Source organism: Eriocheir sinensis, chromosome 65 (assembly GCF_024679095.1).
Source record: "Eriocheir sinensis breed Jianghai 21 chromosome 65, ASM2467909v1, whole genome shotgun sequence".
NCBI classification, from domain to species: domain Eukaryota; kingdom Metazoa; phylum Arthropoda; class Malacostraca; order Decapoda; family Varunidae; genus Eriocheir; species Eriocheir sinensis.
This window is the reverse complement of record NC_066573.1, coordinates 6,273,960-6,293,022: the sequence shown is the minus strand read 5'-3', so window position 1 is coordinate 6,293,022 and position 19,063 is coordinate 6,273,960. Positions and strand designations below refer to the sequence as shown.

The following is a 19,063-nucleotide window of genomic DNA, read 5'->3' as shown; positions in this document are numbered from 1 at the left end:
CGTGTAAGAAGCGGCTGCGTGGCTGAACTCTTCCTCGTGTTAAAATGTAGCAAAAAGGAAAGAAGAGAGAAAAATGTTAACTTGTATCTCAGTCAATCGTGTGCTGGTCTGAAAGCCGGCGGTGTGGGATAAACTTTTCCTCGTATTAAAATGTAGCAAAGAGGAACGAAGAGCGAAAAATATTAACTTGTATATCAGTCAATCGTGTGCTGGTCAGAGAGGTGGATGGCGTGGCTGAACTCTTCCTCGTGTTAAACTGTAGCAAAGAGGAATGGACTGAAAAAAAATATTAACTTGTATATCAGTCAATCGTGTGCTGGTCAGAGAGGCGGCGGCGTTGGTGAAGTAGTCCTTGTATTGAGATGTAGCAAAGAGGAGCGAAGAGAGAAAAATCTTAACGCGTATCTCGTTCATGGTACAGAAGAATCGTCAAACTACCACCACCAGGGCCATAAAACTACCCCTGGAAATGCCCCCCTCCCTCCCTCAACACAAGCCCAACGAAAGCTTTGATAACTGTGTGTTTTTACGTTCATGTCACAGAAGAATCGTCAAACTACCACCACCAGGGCCATAAAGCTACCCCTGGAAACGCCCCCCTCCCTCCCTCCCTCAACACAAGCCCCACGAAAGCTTTGATAAATGTGTGTTTTTACGTTCATGGTACAGAAGAATCGTCAAACTACCACCACCAGGGCCATGAAACTACTCCTGGAAATGCCCCCCTCCCTCCCTCAACACAAGCCCAACGAAAGCTTTGACAGATGTGTGTTTTAACGTTCATGGCACAGAAGAATCGTCAAACTACCACCACCAGGGCCATAAAGCTACCCCTGGAAACGCCCCCCTCCCTCCCTCAACACAAGCCCAACGAAAGCTTTGATAACTGTGTGTTTTTACGTTCATGGCACAGAAGAATCGTCAAACTACCACCACCAGGGCCATGAAACTACCCCTGGAAACGCCCCCCTCCCTCCCTCAACACAAGCCCTACGAAAGCTTTGACAGATGTGTGTTTTAACGTTCATGGCACAGAAGAATCGTCAAACTACCACCACCAGGGCCATAAAACTACCCCTGGAAATGCCCCCCTCCCTCCCTCAACACAAGCCCAACGAAAGCTTTGATAAATGTGTGTTTTTACGTTCATGGTACAGAAGAATCGTTAAACTACTACCCTCAGGCTCATAAATGTAGCAAAGAGGAAGGGAGAGAAAGTTGGTGGGTGTAACACGACATGGAGATCCAGGAAGCTACTACCGTCATGGATTGGTGAACGCGATAAAGGGTTAAAGGATTTCTATTAAGGAGTTTAAGGATTAAGAAAAGGAGTTAGGCAGACCATATCGTGCGTATAACTGGTAACACTGTGGTGACTAGTGAATCGTGGAAATAGTTTGGGCTGAAAAAAGAAACAGGTGGAGAAGGATTGAATTAGAACCTATGAATGAGCAGTTTGATATAGAAAAGTTCCAAAGGGCAAAGAGGAGGGCAGTCGGGTTCCAATGAGTGTTTCTTGAGGTTCACGGTACAGAAGAAGGGTCAGGCTACCACCAGGGTCATAAAACTACTCCAGGGAATGCCCAAAACTCCAACGAAAGCCTTGTCAAATATGTGAACTAGGCGACGCAATGAATAAGAAGACAACAGCAAGAAAACAACAGCAAGAAAACAACAGCGAGAAGACAACATCGAAAAGACAACAGCCCTTTAGTATGCTCGCCAGGCCGCTGAAGGGACCGACAAGCTCATGGAACTACTAATCTTGGCAGCTTCACTAATCAGGAACCCCAAAAGACTGTCTGTTCCCTGCCCTTCCATGCTTCCACGTTTCCTATGGTGTCAGTTCCCTCACGTCCTTTCTGCTGCATTCCTCCACCTCATCATCTCTCCTCTTCCTCCTCCTCCTCCTCCTCGGTAAGTGGGTCGCCGCCTACATTCCCGTCACGTGTCCTCTCCCTCGCCGCCGCAGGGCTGGTATTTCCCTCTCGCCTTCACCTGACGTCTCCTGGTTCTTCACTGCCTTCACGCTGTTTTCTTCTCTCTCTCTCTCTCTCTCATTCCTTTCCTCTTGGCTTTTTCTTCTCTCTCTCTCTCTCACTCCTTTCCTTTTCATCACCCGACATCTCGTTCTTTACTCCCTTTACGCTGTTTTTCTCTTCATTCCTCTCCTTCCCTCCCACGCTAGCCATCTTTTGTCTTCTCAGTGTTGTCTTCTCAATCCTGTCTTCCCGTTCTTCATTAATTTCACTGTTTGTCCTCTTCACTCCTTCCCTCCTCACTCTCCCTTTCCTATTTTTTGTCTTGTTTTGTTTTCTTCTTTCATTTTCTTGTCTTCGCCTACACTGCCTAGATATATCATTGTCGGCTGCCGCATCGTTTTTGTTTTCTTTGTCTTCATTCCCTTCCTTTTTGTTTTCGTTGCTCAAGGGTTGTTGTTGTTTTTCATTTTTTGTCTTCATTCCTTTCTTCCTCCTAAACCCACACTGCCTGATATATAATTGTTTTCGACTATTTTTTGTCTCTCCTTCATTTTCTTCTTTTTTGTCCTTCGCTGCTCAAGGCATTTTTCCATTGTTCTCATTTCATATCTTTTCCTCAGTAGTTTCTTTCTCCTAAACCCACACTGCCTGATATATAATTGTTTTCGACTATTTTTTGTCTCTCCTTCATTTTCTTCTTTTTAATCCTTCGCCCCTCAAGGCATTTTTCCATTGTTCTCATTTCACATCTCTTCAGTAGTTTCTTTCTCCAGAACTCACAAAGCCTCAACTCACGTCCTTCGCCAGTCTTCAGAACCCTAGTGATGCACAGCCTAAATTATTTTTTATTCCTGCTTAATCTCTATTTTTTATGTTTTCAATTCATATCTTCTCTTCATTTACTGTCCTTTTTTTTCTCAAACCCACAATGCCGAGAGTAATGTCCTTCGCAAGTCTTCAGAACCCTAGTGATGCACAGCCTAAGTTATTTTTTTATTCCTGCTTAATCTCTATTTTTTATGTTTTCAATTCATATCTTCTCTTCATTTACTGTCCTATTTTTCTCAAACCCACAATGCCTAGAGTAATGTCCTTCGCAAGTCTTCAACGTAATGGATGTTCAACCCAAGTGATTATTTTTCTGCATAATTTTTTTCTCCATGTTTTCATTTCATATTTTCTCCTGCATTTCTTTCTCCCGGACCCACAATGGCCAAATCAGAATCCTTCGTCAGTCTTAAAAACCCTTGGTATGCACAACCTAAGTGATTTTTTTCCCCCAAGTCTCAGGAGTCCACGCGAGGCAGGAACAAACCTTCATCAGCTCCTCGCCTCCAGCCGCTCTTCAGCCTCCCTCGCCACGTTTCATTGCTGTTTTATCGCCGACTTTCCTTCTGAACTTGCTAACCGCGCGCCTCCACTCCCCCTCCGCCTATGCCCCCGCCCCTCCCGCGACCTCACCGCACTAGACGTTAAGACAAGACGCTTCATCGCTGTTTTCTTGTTAATTCCTCCTCTGAACTTGATAACCGCATGCTTCCACTCGCTCTTTGCCCCTACCGCGATGTCACTACCCAAGACATTTATACTCAAGCTCATTTCTATGCCATACTGTTCCCTTAAGCAAGAGTTAACCAGCATCTTCATTCTTTCCTGGTCTTTCACTACTAAACTCTAGACTCAAGCTTATCTTCGTGCCCTTTCACTCACTATAATGCAAGGGTTGACATGCATCTTCATTTTTTTCTTCTATTTTATCCTGCTCACTAATGCAAGAGTCAACCAGTACCTTTATTCTTTCCTGTGTGTGTGTGTGTGTGTGTGTGTGTGTGTGTGTGTGTGTGTGTGTGTGTGTGTGTTTTGCCGTCTCCCCCTCGTGCAATGCAACACTAAATATCGCTGGCTCGGTGCGCGCCTAAGAGCAAGCGACAGGAGGCGGCCAGGGCGTCACACAGCATCAGGGGTGGCAGGTTGAGGGGCGCCCGGCGTGACCAGCAGGGCCCGTATTCCCAAACCTTTCTGGGCTTAGGGACATACGAGTATTCTAAAACATTTCGTCGCCCAAACACACACATTTGACATGGCTTTCGTAGGGGTTATGGGCCTTTCCTGGGGGTAGTTTAATGAACCTGGTGATAGTTTGGGCCATATTTTCAGACACTCCGGCTCCCTAGTCACATATTTAACAAGGCTTTCATATGAGTTTGAGGGATTTCCATGGGTAGATTTACGACCTTGGTGATAGTTTGACCCTTCTTCTGTACATTGAACCTAAAATGACACTCGTTACAGCCCGACTGACCTTCTTTTAGACCTTTGGAAATAGTTGATGTGAGAGGCGAGAGCGTTTGACAGTACCGCCCTTTGGTCCTTCTTCTAAACCCCGAACCCAAAAAAACAATCTCTAGAATCCGATTGATCATCTTTTCGTCCTTCTCAAATAGTTGATGTGGGTGTTGGTAGCGTCTAAGAATACCGCCCTTACACACACACACACACACACACACACACACACACACACACACACGTTTGGTAAGGCTTTTCTAGAGGCTTCACGTGGGCCCTTCCGTGGGTAGTTATAGTTTCCTCCCCTGAACTTGCTAACCGCACCCTTCCACTCCCCCTCCGCCCCTTCTTTTTGTTTTACCTGTCTTCATTTCCTTCCGTTCATCTATTTTTTTATTATTTTTGTGTATGTGTTTTCGGTGTTGTCATTTTCTTCCTTTCATTTCCTTCCTATATTTTTTTTTTTTGTTTTCTCTGTCTTAATTTTCTTCCCTTCATATCAAGCTCATTTCTATGCCGTCCTGTTCCCTAAAGCAAGAGTCTACCAGCATCTGCATTCTTTCACTAGTAAACTGTAGACTCAAGCTTATCTTTGGGACAAGGCACCTAACCTAACCTAACATAACACAACACAACCTAGACCTATATTAGACTCAAGCTAATTTCTATGCCGTCCTGCTCCCTAAAGCAAGAGTCTACCAGCATCTCCATTCTTTCACTAGTAGACTGTAGACTCAAGCTTATCTTTGTGACAAGGCTTCTACACTTAACCTAACCTAACCTAACATAACATAACATAACATAACATAACACAACCTACACCTATATTAGACTCAAGCTCATTTATATGCCGTCCTGTTCCCTAAAGCAGGAGTCTACCAGCACTTCCATTCTTTCACTAGTAGAATGTAGACTCAAGCTTATCTTTGTGACAAGGCACCTAACCTAACCTAATATAACCTAAAATAACCTAATCTCACCTAGACCTATATTAGACTCAAGCTCATTTCTATGCCGTCCTGTTCCCTAAAGCAAGAGTCTACCAGCATCTCCATTCTTTCACTAGTAGACTGTAGACTCACGCTTATCTTTGTGACAAGGCTTCTACACCTAACCTAACCTAACCTAACCTAGACCTACATTAGACTCAAGCTCATTTCTATGCCGTCCTATTCCCTAAAGCAAGAGTCTACCAGCATCTTCATTCCTTCACTAGCAAACTGTAGACTCAAGCTTATCTCCTAATCTAACTTAACCTAACCTAACCTATCCTAACCTAACCTAACCCAGACCTACATTAGACTCAAGCTGATTTCTATGCCGTTCTGTTCCCCAAAGCAAAAATCTACCAGCATCTCCATTCTTTCACTAGTAGACTGTAGACTCAAGCTTATCTTTGTGACAAGGCTTTTACACCTAACCTAACCTAACCTAACCTAGACCTACATTAGACTCAAGCTCATTTCTATGCCGTTCTGTTCCCCAAAGCAAAAATCTACCAGCATCTCCATTCTTTCACTAGTAGACTGTAGACTCACGCTTATCTTTGTGACGAGGCTTTTACACCATGAATGTGAAAAACGCTCATGAAAACCCGACCAATCTCTTTTGTGGCCTCGGGAAATATTAATGTGAAAGTTAAAACCGTCCATGGGAATGCGAGAACGGGTGCCAGGGAGTATGATATCGTACATGCACCTTTAGCCAAAATTATCGTACTGTGGCCGTATTGAGTTTTAAAACCAATATTTGTTTTCCTGCATTTCTTTCCTTTGTTTTCTTTTTGCTTTCTGTCTTCATATCCTTTTCTTCTCCGTCTTCATCTCCTCCCCTTCATTTCCTTCCTATGTAATGTTTTTTTGTTTTCTCTGTCTTAATTTTTTCTTCCTTTCCTGTCTTCACTGGATTGTGGGTTTCATTGTATGTTTCTTTTCCTTTAATTTATCTTTATTATGTCATTACGTTTTTTTTATTGACGGCATTTTATTTATTCACGCTAAGAAAATTTCCCGCCAGATTTTCCAGCGAACTGTTCCAACGCCTGTCATCGGCCTCGTCACCACCACCACCACCACCACCATCAACACCATCATCATCATCATCATCATCCATTTTCCGTCAATTTTCCCTGGAGGAGCCGGGAAGCCGTGGTGGTGGTGGTGATGATGGTGGGAGGTGGGGGGCTTAGTGGTGGTGATGGTGGTGGTGGTAGAGATGGCGGTGATGGTGGTAGTGGTGATGGTGGTGGTGGTGGTGATGGTGGTGGAGGTGGGGGGCTTAGTGGTGGTGATGGTGGTGGTGGTAGAGATGGCGGTGATGGTGGTAGTGGTGATGGTGGTGGTGGTGGTGGTGGTGGTAGTTCATCAGTCTCGGTGTTCGGAGTGCCCGAGGGCCGCCTTTTATTTTCCATTTCAGGGCGGGAATGAAATCTGTGCTTCTGGGAAATCTTGGAGACTCGGGCGGCGGCGTTCTATCGATTGTGGCGTTGTGTTGTGCTGTGGCGTTGTGTTGTGCTGTGGCGTTGTGTTCCGGCGTTGTGTTGCTGTTGGTGTGTTGCTGTGTTACGTTCGCTACGAGGCCTAATTTTGTGTTGTGTGTGCTGAGTGTGAGTTACGCAGAAGACAAGGTGCTGGAAATGAGAAGGAAGTGCTCTAAGGGAAAGAGAAAGAAGAGGAGGAGGAGGAAGAGGAGGAGGAGGAGGAAGAGGAAGAGGAGGAGAAGACAAGGTGTTGGGGGGAGTAGGATATGAGGAGGTATTGAAAAGGAGGACAGAAGCCAAACCGTAAAGAGGAGGAAGAGGAAGAGGCTGGAGGAGGAGGAGGAGGAGGAAGGTGGTCATGAGAAGGAGTAAGGACATAAAGAGGTAAAAGAAGAGTAGTAAGAGGAGGAAGAGGAGGAGGAGGAGGAGGAGGAGGAGTTTAAAGCAAGTGATGTGAGTTGTTCGTCAGTTATGAGTGTGTGTGTGTGTGTGTGTGTGTGTGTGTGTGTGTGTGTGTGTGTGTGTTTTTAGCCGCCACTGTGAACGGCCGACGCCAAACGTTTAACTTTTCTCGTTATGTTTTGCCTTCCACGTTTATTTCTCTTTTTTGTGTGTGTGTGTGTGTGTGTGTGTGTGTGTGTGTGTGTGTGTGTGTGTGTGTGTGTGTGTGTGTGTGTGTGTGTGTGTGTGTGTGTGTGTGTGTGTGTGTGTGTGTGTGTGTGTGTGTGTGTGTGTACTCCTTCCTGCCTCCCTTTCCTCTTATTCCTTTTATATAATCCTTTAAGCACTTCCTGAACTACAATTATACGAGACTACCCACGTCACCATTGCCACATTGTCGTACTCAGAGCATAGTATTTACCGGTTTCTGACGCCTAACTATTGCCAAGAAACATCAGGAATTAACTATTTTAACGATAATTATAAGTGAATCTCCTTATTGGGGTCCACGAGACGATTTTGGGGTCGGAAGTCGGTAAATATAAGAGGCTGGGTACGACAATCTGGCAACTTGACCCACGTGCCCGTCAACCCGGAGTACAGATGCAGGGCGGTGTTCTCAGACGCTCCCGCCCTCACGTCAACCATTTCCAAAGGCCGAGGAGATCAGTCGCTTTCTGATGAGTCTTTTCGTTGCAGTGGTGAGGAGCGTTCGAGGCACCGTCAGCCCCGGCCCTTACCCTCACGTCAACCATTTCCAAAGGCCGAAGAGGAGATCAATCGCTTTCTGATGAGTCTTTCCGTTGCAGTGGTGAGGAGCGTTCGAAGCACCGTCAGCACACGCCAGCACCCGCGACACTGGCCGGACACACAGGTGAGTAAATAACGGCACTGTTACTGAGCTGTGAGGTTGTGGCGGCGGCGAGTGGCCAGCGTGCGAGGCCAAAGACACACAGGTCGTTGTAGTGAGTTTTCTATAACGCTTAATTTAGCTCATTCTTTAAGTTTGTTGAATTATATTGTTTTCTATAACGCTTAATTTAGCTCATTCTTTAAGTTTGTTGAATTATAGTGTTTTCTATAACGCTTAATTTAGCTCATTCTTTAAGTTTGTTGAATTATATTGTTTTCTATAACGCTTGATTTAGCTCATTCTTTAAGTTTGTTGAATTATATTGTTTTCTATAACGCTTAATTTAGCTCATTCTTTAAGTTTGTTGAATTATATTGTTTTCTACAACGCTTAATTTAGCTCATTCTTTAAGTTTGTTGAATTATATTGTTTTCTATAACGCTTAATTTAGCTCATTCTTTAAGTTTGTTGAATTATATTGTTTTCTATAACGCTTAATTTAGCTCATTCTTTAAGTTTGTTGAATTATATTGTTTTCTTCGATGGCAGCAACGATAGCTTGCTTTGTACACGTTGACGGGTTTGGTGACGAAGAAAACAACAAGTATATTCTAAACTCTCTAAAGCTACGCAGAAAAGATACGTGAATGCGATGATAAGTAAGAGAAACTGAGAAATACAGCAGCGGCACAGTCTTGGCACACGGCATTTTTTCCTTTTTTCTACAACCCTTTTGCGAAGGTGACAGGAAAACTCCAGACGGCAGAGAGAGCATCGTGCCCAGGCGTGCGGTGTGTGGTTCCGCCGCACAAGAGTACTCACGCCCGCATGTATGAACGGGTCGGTTCGCCTGTTTGAAAAGCCTCTCGTGGAAGTTGCTGGTGTGTTCATGGACTGTTTTGTAATGCAGGTGTGATAGTGTTGCACGGCCTGTGACCTCATGACTGTTTTCCCGGTGTGTTCATGGACTGTTGTGTAATGCAGGTGTGATAGTGTTGCACGGCCTGTGACCTCATGACTGTTTTCCCGGTGTGTTCATGGACTGTTGTGTAATGCAGGTGTGATAGTGTTGCACGGCCTGTGACCTCATGACTGTTTTGCCGGTGTGTTCATGGACTGTTGTGTAATGCAGGTGTGATAGTGTTGCGCGGCCTGTGACCTCATGACTGTTTTGCCGGTGTGTTCATGGACTGTTGTGTAATGCAGGTGTGATAGTGTTGCACGGCCTGTGACCTCATGACTGTTTTGCCGGTGTGTTCATGGACTGTTGTGTAATGCAGGTGTGATAGTATTACGCGGCCTCTGGACCTTGAACGTGAGAATCACCCTTCAAAACCCGGTCCGTCTCCTCCGGCCTTGGGTTATAGTCGTACCGGGAGCCTGGACCTCCGAGGGACGGGACGTGGACCGGTTCGGAGAGGCGAGGCTGTGGCGGTTTTTGCGAGTACAGAGTTGGCGTCGCGATGTTCCCTTGGAGCAGCGAGTCGGGGCGGGATCAGAGGAGAGGATATCAGAGGGACGGGTCAGGCACGGCGTCTCGAAGAAGGCGAGGCTGTGCGGGTTTGGGAGTGTGCAAATGAGGGATGCACAGTGCGTGGGAGGAGGATGGAGCCGCCCGGGAGGAGAGGAGGGCCAGGAAGAGATTCTTGGACGCCACGGAGGAGGCCAAGCACTCCGGGCGGCGTCTGTGCAGCAGCCGGCCAGGAAGCCTCCCGGGCCACGCCGGCCACACGCCTCTCGCCGCGCCGCCTTCCGTTGCACCCGAACACGTGCTCGCGTACATGAAGGCGTGGGCGTAGAGGGGGTGCCTTTGGCGTGTTCATAAGGAAGCCTCCAAGGCCCGCGCCGGCCACACGCCTCTCGCCGCGCCGCCTTCCGTTGCACCCGAACACGTGCTCGGGTACATGAAGGCGTGGGCGTAGAGGGGGTGCCTTTGGCGTGTTCTTAAGGAAGCCTCCAAGGCCCGCGCCGGCCATAGGCCTCTCGCCGCGCCGCCTTCCGTTGCACCCGAACACGTGCTCGGGTACATGAAGGCGTGGGCGTAGAGGGGGCCTCGACGCGTCCCTAAGGGCGGCTGCCTCGCGCCCCTCACAGCTCCCCGCCAGCGCCGCCCCCCCGCCAGCTGGCAAGGTAAGCGGGCGGCCCCCACACTTTGAGAGTGCCTATTATCAAGGCCACTTCGGCGGCCACGAGCAGGCCGCGGCTGTGGTGTCGCAGCGCCGCCCCCAGCCTACCCAGGACGCTGCCACGCTCGCTCCCTGGGCCTTCACCAGTGGTCTCCTCGGCGTCGTCTTCACTTGTCTCCCCCCCACTGCCGTCCGAGTCTTCGTCAGAGTCTCGTTCAGTCTCCTCCTCGGTGTCGGCCTCCCATTCCGTCTCTTCATCAGTCTCCTCCGTGTCCTCATCAGTCTCCCCTGTGTCGTCATCAGTCTCCCCTGTGTCGTCATCAGTCTCCCCTGTGTCGTCATCAGTCTCCCCTGTGTCCTCATCAGTCTCCCCTGTGTCGTCATCAGGCTCCCGTCCGCTCTCCTCTTTGTCACTGGGAGCCTCCTTCTCTTCGCCGTTCACAGTGATGTCTTCAGCAGTTTCCTCGTCACTGTCTTTGTCTTCAGCAGGGAGCAGCTCCTCTGCTTTGCGGGCACTGTCATTGCTAGGAGCGATATTTTCGAACCCTTGGTCGGTGGTGTCCGTCTTTCCTTGGCTGTCTTCCGGCCGGGTGACCTTGGGGTCACTGCTGGCATTGTCCTTGCCACCCTTTTGGCCTCGGCGGGTGTCACTTGGCACTCCGTCAAAGGGCCATCCCGTTGGCACCTCCGTGAGTGGCGTGTGGGCCGGCAGAAGCACGACCTTCCCCTCGTGGACGCGAAGGACAAACCACTCGGGGCTGCCGCTCTGCAGCAGCTGGCCCGTAAAGTCCTCGAGGCCCACGCGGGCCACGCGAGTCTCGCCGCTGCGCAGCGTCACGCAGATCTTGACCTGCGCGGCGGCCGCGTCCGCCTTCCTGTTGTACCTGAAGACTCGCTCCAGGTCAAGGAAGGCATTGTCGAAGAGCGGTGCCCTGGCCCGGTCGCTGAACGAAAACGCCGCCAGCTCCTTCCAGGGCCCGGCCAGCCACCCGCAGCACCCCCAGCGCCGCCGGACGCTGACCGTCACCTTGCTGGGCGCGGCCGCGGCGCTGCTCCCCTCGCCGGGCGGAGCCACCACCAGACAGGTGCCGCACACCACGCGTCGGGAGTCCTTCTTGTGGACCATTTTGCAGGTGTTTTGAATGTTAATCTTTCGATTCTCGAACCAAAGGAAGCTGCAGCAAGTAAGGCCAATGACAGACGGTAGCGGGAGCGTCCCCCCCCGCACTGACCCCCGGCCCTTCCCGCCCCCTACTGACGAGGCTGTTTCCCAAACCAGTGCTCACAGCCAAAAAATGTGGTGCTAGCAGTAGTAGTAGTAGTAGTAGTAGTAGCAGCAACAGCAGCAGCAGTAATAAGCAGTAATAATAACACTACTACTACTACCACTACTGCTACTACTACTACTACTACCACTACTGCTACTACTACTACTACTATTACTACTACTACTACTACTATAGTCTGTTCACCCGAGACTGAGGTGTGCATTATCGAGCAATGGTAACCTGCTGCCCCACGGCGCGTCAGATTGCCTAACATACGATAGCCTACGTATAGGAATTAGTCATCAGTTTCAATTATACGCAGGTAACAATAACGAATACTGTTGATTATAGTGTGTGTGTGTGTGTGTGTGTGTGTGTGTGTGTGTGTATGTGTTCTCTCTACTAATACTCTCTGATGTTAAACTAATACTAAGACAAATACTAACACTAACACTAATACCAATACCATCTACTGCACGACTAATGGTAATACTAATACTAATGCGGTTTGTCTCCCCATATATACTAATACTAATACGATCTCCTGCACAACTAATACTAACACTAACACTAATACTAATGCACACTGTTTCTATATCAATACTAATACTAATACCAATACAATCTGGTGATCAACTAATGCTGATTCTAATACACACTTTTCTCATTCAATACTAATACTAATACCAATACAGTCTGGTACTCAACTAATACTAATACTAATACACACTGTTTCTCAATTCAATACTAATACTAATACTAATACCAATACAGTCTGGTGCTCAACTAATACTAATACTAATACCAATACAGTCTGGTACTCAACTAATACTAATACTAATACTAATACCAATACAGTCTGGTACTCAACTAACACTAATACTAATACTAATACCAATACAGTCTGGTACTCAACTAATACTAATACTAATACTAATACCAATACAGTCTGGTACTCAACTAATACTAATACTAATAGCAATACACACTGTTTCTCAATTCAATACTAATACTAATACTAATACCAATACAGTCTGGTACTCAACTAATACTAATACTAATACTAATACAGTCTGGTACTCAACTAATACTAATACTAATACTAATACCAATACAGTCTGGTACTCAACTAATACTAATACCAATACCAATACAGTCTGGTACTCAACTAATACTAATACCAATACCAATACAGTCTGGTACTCAACTAATACTAATACCAATACCAATACAGTCTGGTACTCAACTAATACTAATACCAATATCAATACAGTCTGGTACTCAACTAATACTAATACTAATATCAATACAGTCTGGTACTCAACTAATACTAATACCAATACCAATACAGTCTGGTACTCAACTAATACTAATACTAATACCAATACAGTCTGGTACTCAACTAATACTAATACCAATATCAATACAGTCTGGTACTCAACTAATACTAATACCAATACCAATACAGTCTGGTACTCAACTAATACTAATACCAATATCAATACAGTCTGGTACTCAACTAATACTAATACCAATACCAATACAGTCTGGTACTCAACTAATACCAATACCAATACAGTCTGGTACTCAACTAATACCAATACCAATACCAATACAGTCTGGTACTCAACTAATACCAATACCAATACCAATACAGTCTGGTACTCAACTAATACCAATACCAATACCAATACAGTCTGGTACTCAACTAATACTAATACCAATACAGTCTGGTACTCAACTAATACTAATACCAATACCAATACAGTCTGGTACTCAACTAATACTAATACTAATACCAATACAGTCTGGTACTCAACTAATACTAATACCAATACCAATACAGTCTGGTACTCAACTAATACTAATACTAATACCAATACAGTCTGGTACTCAACTAATACTAATACCAATACCAATACAGTCTGGTACTCAGCTAATACTAATACCAATACAGTCTGGTACTCAACTAATACCAATACAAATACCAATACAGTCTTGTACTCAACTAATAACAATACCAATACAGTCTGGTACTCAACTAATACTAATACTAATACCAATACAGTCTGGTACTCAACTAATACTAATACCAATACCAATACAGTCTGGTACTCAGCTAATACTAATACCAATACCAATACAGTCTGGTACTCAACTAACACTAATTCACACTGTTTCTCAATTCAATACTAATACTAATACCAATACTGTCTGTTGCACGCCTAATACACTAATGCCGATGCTAACACGCCCCGCTGCCCGATAAGACATCAGAATATTGAGCAAGGTTTAAAGATGCCTTAATTTAAGCTGTCCGTCAGGCGGGTGGCAAGGTAGGCCGGCGGGGAGGAAGTGTTAGGCTACTGGGTGTACTGGTGTGTGTTGTGTCTTCTTTTAGTTATGATTCTTCTTCTTTTTCTTCTTTTTCTTTTTGTTTTCTTTTTTTCTTCTTCTGTGTATTTTCTTCTTCTGTGTATTTTTCTCCTTTGTCTTCTTCTTCTGTGTATTTTTCCTCTTTGTCTCCTTCTTTTGTATTTTTTTTCTTCTGTGTCTTCTTCTTCTTCTTCCATCGCGTACTATTTGGAATTTAGAATCCCTTGGAAATTCAGACTTGTCAGCCATTCCACAAGTGCGTACTGTTTGGGATATAAAATGTTTCACTAAATGTAGACTTTTCATCCTCTCCACCACCGCGTACTATTTGGAACTTGGAATTCTTTTATAAATTCAGACTTGTTACCCATTCGACAGGAGCGTACTATTTGGAATTTAGAATGCTTCCCTAAATTCAGACTTTAAAAAAAACTAAAACACCGCGTACTAATTGGGATATAAAAAGTTTCACTAAATACAAACTTTTCAACCCGTGGAATTTGCTGCGCGCACTCTCGGGAGTTTAAAATGCTTCACTAAATTCAAGTTCAGAAAGAGGGAATAAAATTTGGCAGGTCCGGGAGCCATTCATTCGCTCGCACAATCACGGCGGACTGCCTGAAAAGTGAGGAAATTTCTGCTCATGATTAGCACGGCAGAGTTACGGGGCGGGGCGGGGCGGGGCGGGACGGGGCGTAGTGAAACACGGTGTTGCCGCGGCGGAGATATGGGCGGCGGGCAGCTCGTTGGGTTGGCATTCGTGTTAATGTATTGAGTTGAGTGTGAACGTGAGTGTGTGTGTCTGTGTGTGTGTGTGTTGCGTGTGAGTATTTGGAAAGTGTGTGTGTGTGTGTGTGTGTGTGTGTGTGTGTGTGTTCAGACTAACCAATCAACAGCAGCGTGATGACCGGAGATGGCCAGTCCTCAGGCCTTCCCTCCCTTCCCTCCCTCCTTCTCTCCCTTCCTTTCCCTCCTTCCTTCCTCCTCCCCTCACTGCAGTTCCCTCCCTGGAAATGGTTAGTCCTCCTCCTCCTCTCTCCCTTCCCTTAACATCTCCATTCATCTCCTCTCCCTCCCTCTTCACTCCCTTCCTCTCCCTCCTGCTCCTAATCCTCCTTAATCTCCATCAAATTCTAGAGGTGTGTATAGAGGATCCGAGCCGCTGATAAGGAATGTGATGTGTTCGTGGCGGCGGATCTGCTGTCCATCTAAAGTCCAGATTCGCAAACACTTTGAAGGTTTTACTTAGTCCGTCTGTGTCAGCTCTCTTCCCCTTCCTTTTTTTTCCTCCTCTTTCTCTTCCTCATTCTTTTTTTCTCTTTCGCTTAACAGATTGTCCATCTTCTTGTTGTTCTCTTCAAGTTGTTTTCCTGGCTTACCCATGCATTGTAGACATGACATTGTATAATAACATTTGTTAGCCTTGATGAACCCTACAACATGGAATTATATTTTCTTTTTCTTTTTCTTTTTACGTCTTGGCCTGAGGCGCCGGTAGGCCTTCATAATAGGGCCTGATGGTTGGCCCCAGCCCGTTGTGGCGCAGGCAAATATTTATAGTGTTTTTTTTTTTTTGCTATTAACACTTGTCGTTTTTCCTCTCTCTCTTTCTCTTCTTCTTTCCCCTTGTTTCTTTACCCGCTTGCTTGCTTCCCCTGCCTACCCCTTCTATTTCCCATCTCCAGTCCTCACCCACACACCCCTGCATACCCTTCCTGTCTCCCATCCCTTCTTCTAACCACCTTCAATATCCCTATCTGCCCCTTCCATTCAGTTCCTCCACTGCCCCTTCACACCACTATCCCTGTCTCTCCCTTCCATTCCCTTCTTCCCCTTCTCCTTCGCTCCATTATCCCTGTCTCTCCCTCTTCCATTCCCTCATCCCTGTCCCCACCGCACTATCCCTGTCTCTCCCTTCCATTCCCTCATCCCTGGTTACCCCCTCCACCCTCCATCCTCTCCTCAAACCCCTACCTAACCCCTGCATGTTATCCCCCTGCAAATCGAAACTATTAACAACGAATATGTCAGCCGCAGATTGGAGGAAGTTTGGGTGCGACGCGACATAACCCCCGCCACAACGTTACCACCTCGGCGTTGCGTGTTTTCAGACGATTTGGCTCTCATGACAACCATTTCCCAAGGCCACAAAGGAGATTAGTCGCTTACCATGAGTGCTGGTTCGCGTTCATGGGGCAGAAGCCTTGTCAAACTGTCGTAGGTTCATAAAACTACCTTTGGAAACACTACTCACACAACCTCTATCAAAGCCTTGTCAAACTGTCGCTAGGTTCATAAAACTACCCATGGAAATACTATTAACACATCCTCTATCAAAGCCTTGTCAAACTATCACCAGGCTCATAAAACTACCCATGGAAACACTACTCACACAACCTCTACGAAAGCCTTGTCAAACTATCACCAGGCTCATAAAACTACCCATGGAAACACTATTAACACATCCTCAACGAAAGCCTTGTCAAACTACCACCAGGCTCATAACACTACCCATGGAAATAATACTAACACAACCTCTACGAAAGCCTTGTCAAACTATCACTAGGCTCATAAAACTACCTATGGAAATACCATTAACACATCCTCCATCAAAGCCTTGTAACACTATCACCAGGCTCATAACACTACCCATGGAAACACTACTCACACAACCTCTACGAAAGCCTTGTCAAACTATCACTAGGGTCATAAAACTACCCATGGAAATACTATTAACACACCCTCTACGAAAGCCTTGTCAAACTACCACCAGGCTCATAACACTACCCATGGAAATAATACTAACACAACCTCTACGAAAGCCTTGTCAAACTATCACTAGGCTCATAAAACTACCCATGGAAATACCATTAACACATCCTCCATCAAAGCCTTGTAACACTATCACCAGGCTCATAACACTACCCATGGAAACACTACTCACACAACCTCTACGAAAGCCTTGTCAAACTATCACTAGGCTCATAAAACTACCCATGGAAATACTATTAACACATCCTCTACGAAAGCCTTGTCAAACTATCACTAGGCTCCTAAAACAACCCATGGAAATACCACTAGCACATCCTCTACTAAACCCTTGTCAAACTATCACCAGACTCATAAAACAAGGGTAGGCGGTGGCTGAGTGGTTAGCGTGCGGGCCCCGCATTCACCGCGTTCTGGACGACGCGGGTTCGAATCCGCCCGCTACCACCTGGGATTTTTTAGTCACCGCCGAGTGGCCTAAGACTACCCACATGCTGTCCTGAAGACCACCCATCAACCCGGACTCTAGAAGGAACCGTCGAGGTGAATCAAGAATGAGTTCCGGGGGGCAGCATGAGACAAGAATAAATGGCGCCACTATAAAAATTGCCTGCGCCATGACGGGTTGGGGCCGACCACCAGGCCCCTCAAGAAAGCCTGCCGGCGCTATAGGCTAACAAGTATAAAAAAAAATAACCATGGAAATACTACTAACACAGCCTCTACAAAAGCCTTATCCAATGTGGGTGTGTATGGGCCGATGTGTTAACAGGCATTGGACACAGACTGGAGGAGGAGGAGGAGGAGGAGGAGGAGGAGGGCAGAAGTGGAGAGTTTTGTGCAGGAAAGTTTCTCAGGTGCTGGTTAGTTCCCTCGACATGGCACACAGAGACATACGGTTAGGAGATGAGGGAGAAAAATCACCCGGCAGCATCCAGTTCGTCAGTGTGTTAGCTACGAAAACTCTGGTACGGAAAATCTGGTACGAAAACTGGTACGAAATCTGGTACGAAAATCCCTCCACCGACAAAGCAAGACTGAACAAACAAAACAGTAAAAGCCGCCTCGCTGCGCCGCGTCTGCCAAAAGAAAAAGGTATACAAAAAATTTTTCATGGACTGTTTAGAGGCAGAGTTTAAGTGTTTCCATTGTTGTAACGCAGTGCTTCACGTGTGTGTGTGTGTGTGTGTGTGTGTGATTGGCTTTCTGGCTGGCTGACTGACTTACTGACTGATTGACTGACGAACTGACTGGCTAACTGATTGGCTGTTTGACTGACTAACTGGGTGACTGACTGACTGGCTAATTGGCGGGCTGGCTGACTGGCTGGCTGAATGGCTGTCCCCTGAAGCCAAGCAGACAGCGGCCAGGGCTCAGATTAATCCCGGAGAGTGAGTGAGTGAGTGGTTGGCGACGCTTTGCACGCTGACGGCCCTCAAGACGCTCGTCAAGCCGCTGCCTGCCTGCCTGTCCCCTGCTGGCTCCGGCCCAAGGGAGTCGTTGAAGGGCTGCACGCACTGTCCTCAGCCCACCGCGGGGACTCTTGTGAGCTGAGACACTCGCTTGAGGCCGCCTGTGTTCCGTGGATTGTCTGTAACATGGAGAAAACAAGGAATGAATTGGTATGGAGAAGTGTTGGAGAGAGAGAGAGAGAGAGAGAGAGAGAGAGAGAGAGAGAGAGAGAGAGAGAGAGAGAGAGAGAGAGAGAGAGAGAGAGAGAGAGAGAGAGAGAGAGAGAGAGAGAGAGAGAGAGAGAGAGAGAGAGAGAGAGAGAGAGAGAGAGAGAGAGAGAGAGAGAGAGAGAGAGAGAGAGAGAGAGAGAGAGAGAGAGAGAGAGAGAGAGAGAGAGAGAGAGAGAGAGAGAGAGAGAGAGAGAGAGAGAGAGAGAGAAAGGTTGTAGAGACTGAAGTGAATGGAAAATCTCGTAATATAGAAGAAATCAGTCTGGATTGAAATAGTGGGAGAGAAAACTTGTGAGAGAGATGAGTTTTGAACATCAGGAAGGAAGGGAAGAAATAGCAAGTGACGATAAAGAGAGGAAGAGAGGCTGTAGAGATTGAAGTGAATGGAAGATTTCGTAATAAAGAAGAAACCAGTCTGGTCGCTGCCGGATTGAAGTAGAGAGAGAAAGAACTGTTGTGAGAGAGGTGAGTTTGGGTCATTACCAAGGAAGGGAAGAAAGAGCAGGTGAGGGGGGGGGGGAGAGAGAGAGAGAGAGAGAGAGAGAGAGAGAGAGAGAGAGAGAGAGAGAGAGAGAGAGAGAGAGAGAGAGAGAGAGAGAGAGAGAGAGAGAGAGAGAGGCTACGACGATTAAAGTGAATGGAAAAAGTCGTAATAAAGAGATTAAGCTCGAGAAAAGACTTGTGAAAGGGTTAAGAGAGAGAGAGAGAGAGAGAGAGAGAGAGAGAGAGAGAGAGAGAGAGAGAGAGAGAGAGAGAGAGAGAGAGAGAGAGAGAGAGAGAGAGAGAGAGAGAGAGAGAGAG

General features: G+C 46.4%; 2 protein-coding genes across 10 annotated transcripts in view; one reads left to right on the top strand and one right to left on the bottom strand.

Annotated features, from left to right (window-relative positions):
* The first annotated feature begins 7,995 nt into the window (after nucleotides 1-7,995).
* Nucleotides 7,996-19,063, top strand: part of LOC126987535 (zinc finger protein 385B-like) — a 104,226-nt gene continuing 93,158 nt past the window's right edge. For 2 of the 5 annotated variants that reach the window (XM_050844548.1, XM_050844550.1), the window contains exon 1: nucleotides 7,996-8,062. The gene's annotated coding sequence lies outside the window, so the exon portion shown is untranslated. The remainder of the gene's footprint in view (nucleotides 8,063-19,063) is intronic. The other 3 variants (XM_050844549.1, XM_050844546.1, XM_050844552.1) reach the window with 2 other exon arrangements.
* On the bottom strand, nucleotides 8,700-11,416 carry LOC126987537 (mitotic apparatus protein p62-like). Of its 5 annotated transcripts, none has more exons than XM_050844558.1 (2): nucleotides 9,127-11,415; nucleotides 8,700-8,978 (listed from the first exon to the last, which is right to left on the bottom strand). In XM_050844558.1, exon 1 carries the CDS (start codon nucleotides 11,291-11,293, stop codon nucleotides 10,130-10,132), a length of 1,164 nt encoding a protein of 387 aa, XP_050700515.1. In that variant the 5' UTR covers nucleotides 11,294-11,415; the 3' UTR covers nucleotides 8,700-8,978; nucleotides 9,127-10,129. The 5 variants fall into 5 exon arrangements, with proteins under 5 accessions (XP_050700515.1, XP_050700516.1, XP_050700517.1 ...); XM_050844559.1 differs by having other exon boundaries at nucleotides 8,700-9,052; nucleotides 9,201-11,415; XM_050844560.1 differs by having other exon boundaries at nucleotides 9,201-11,415.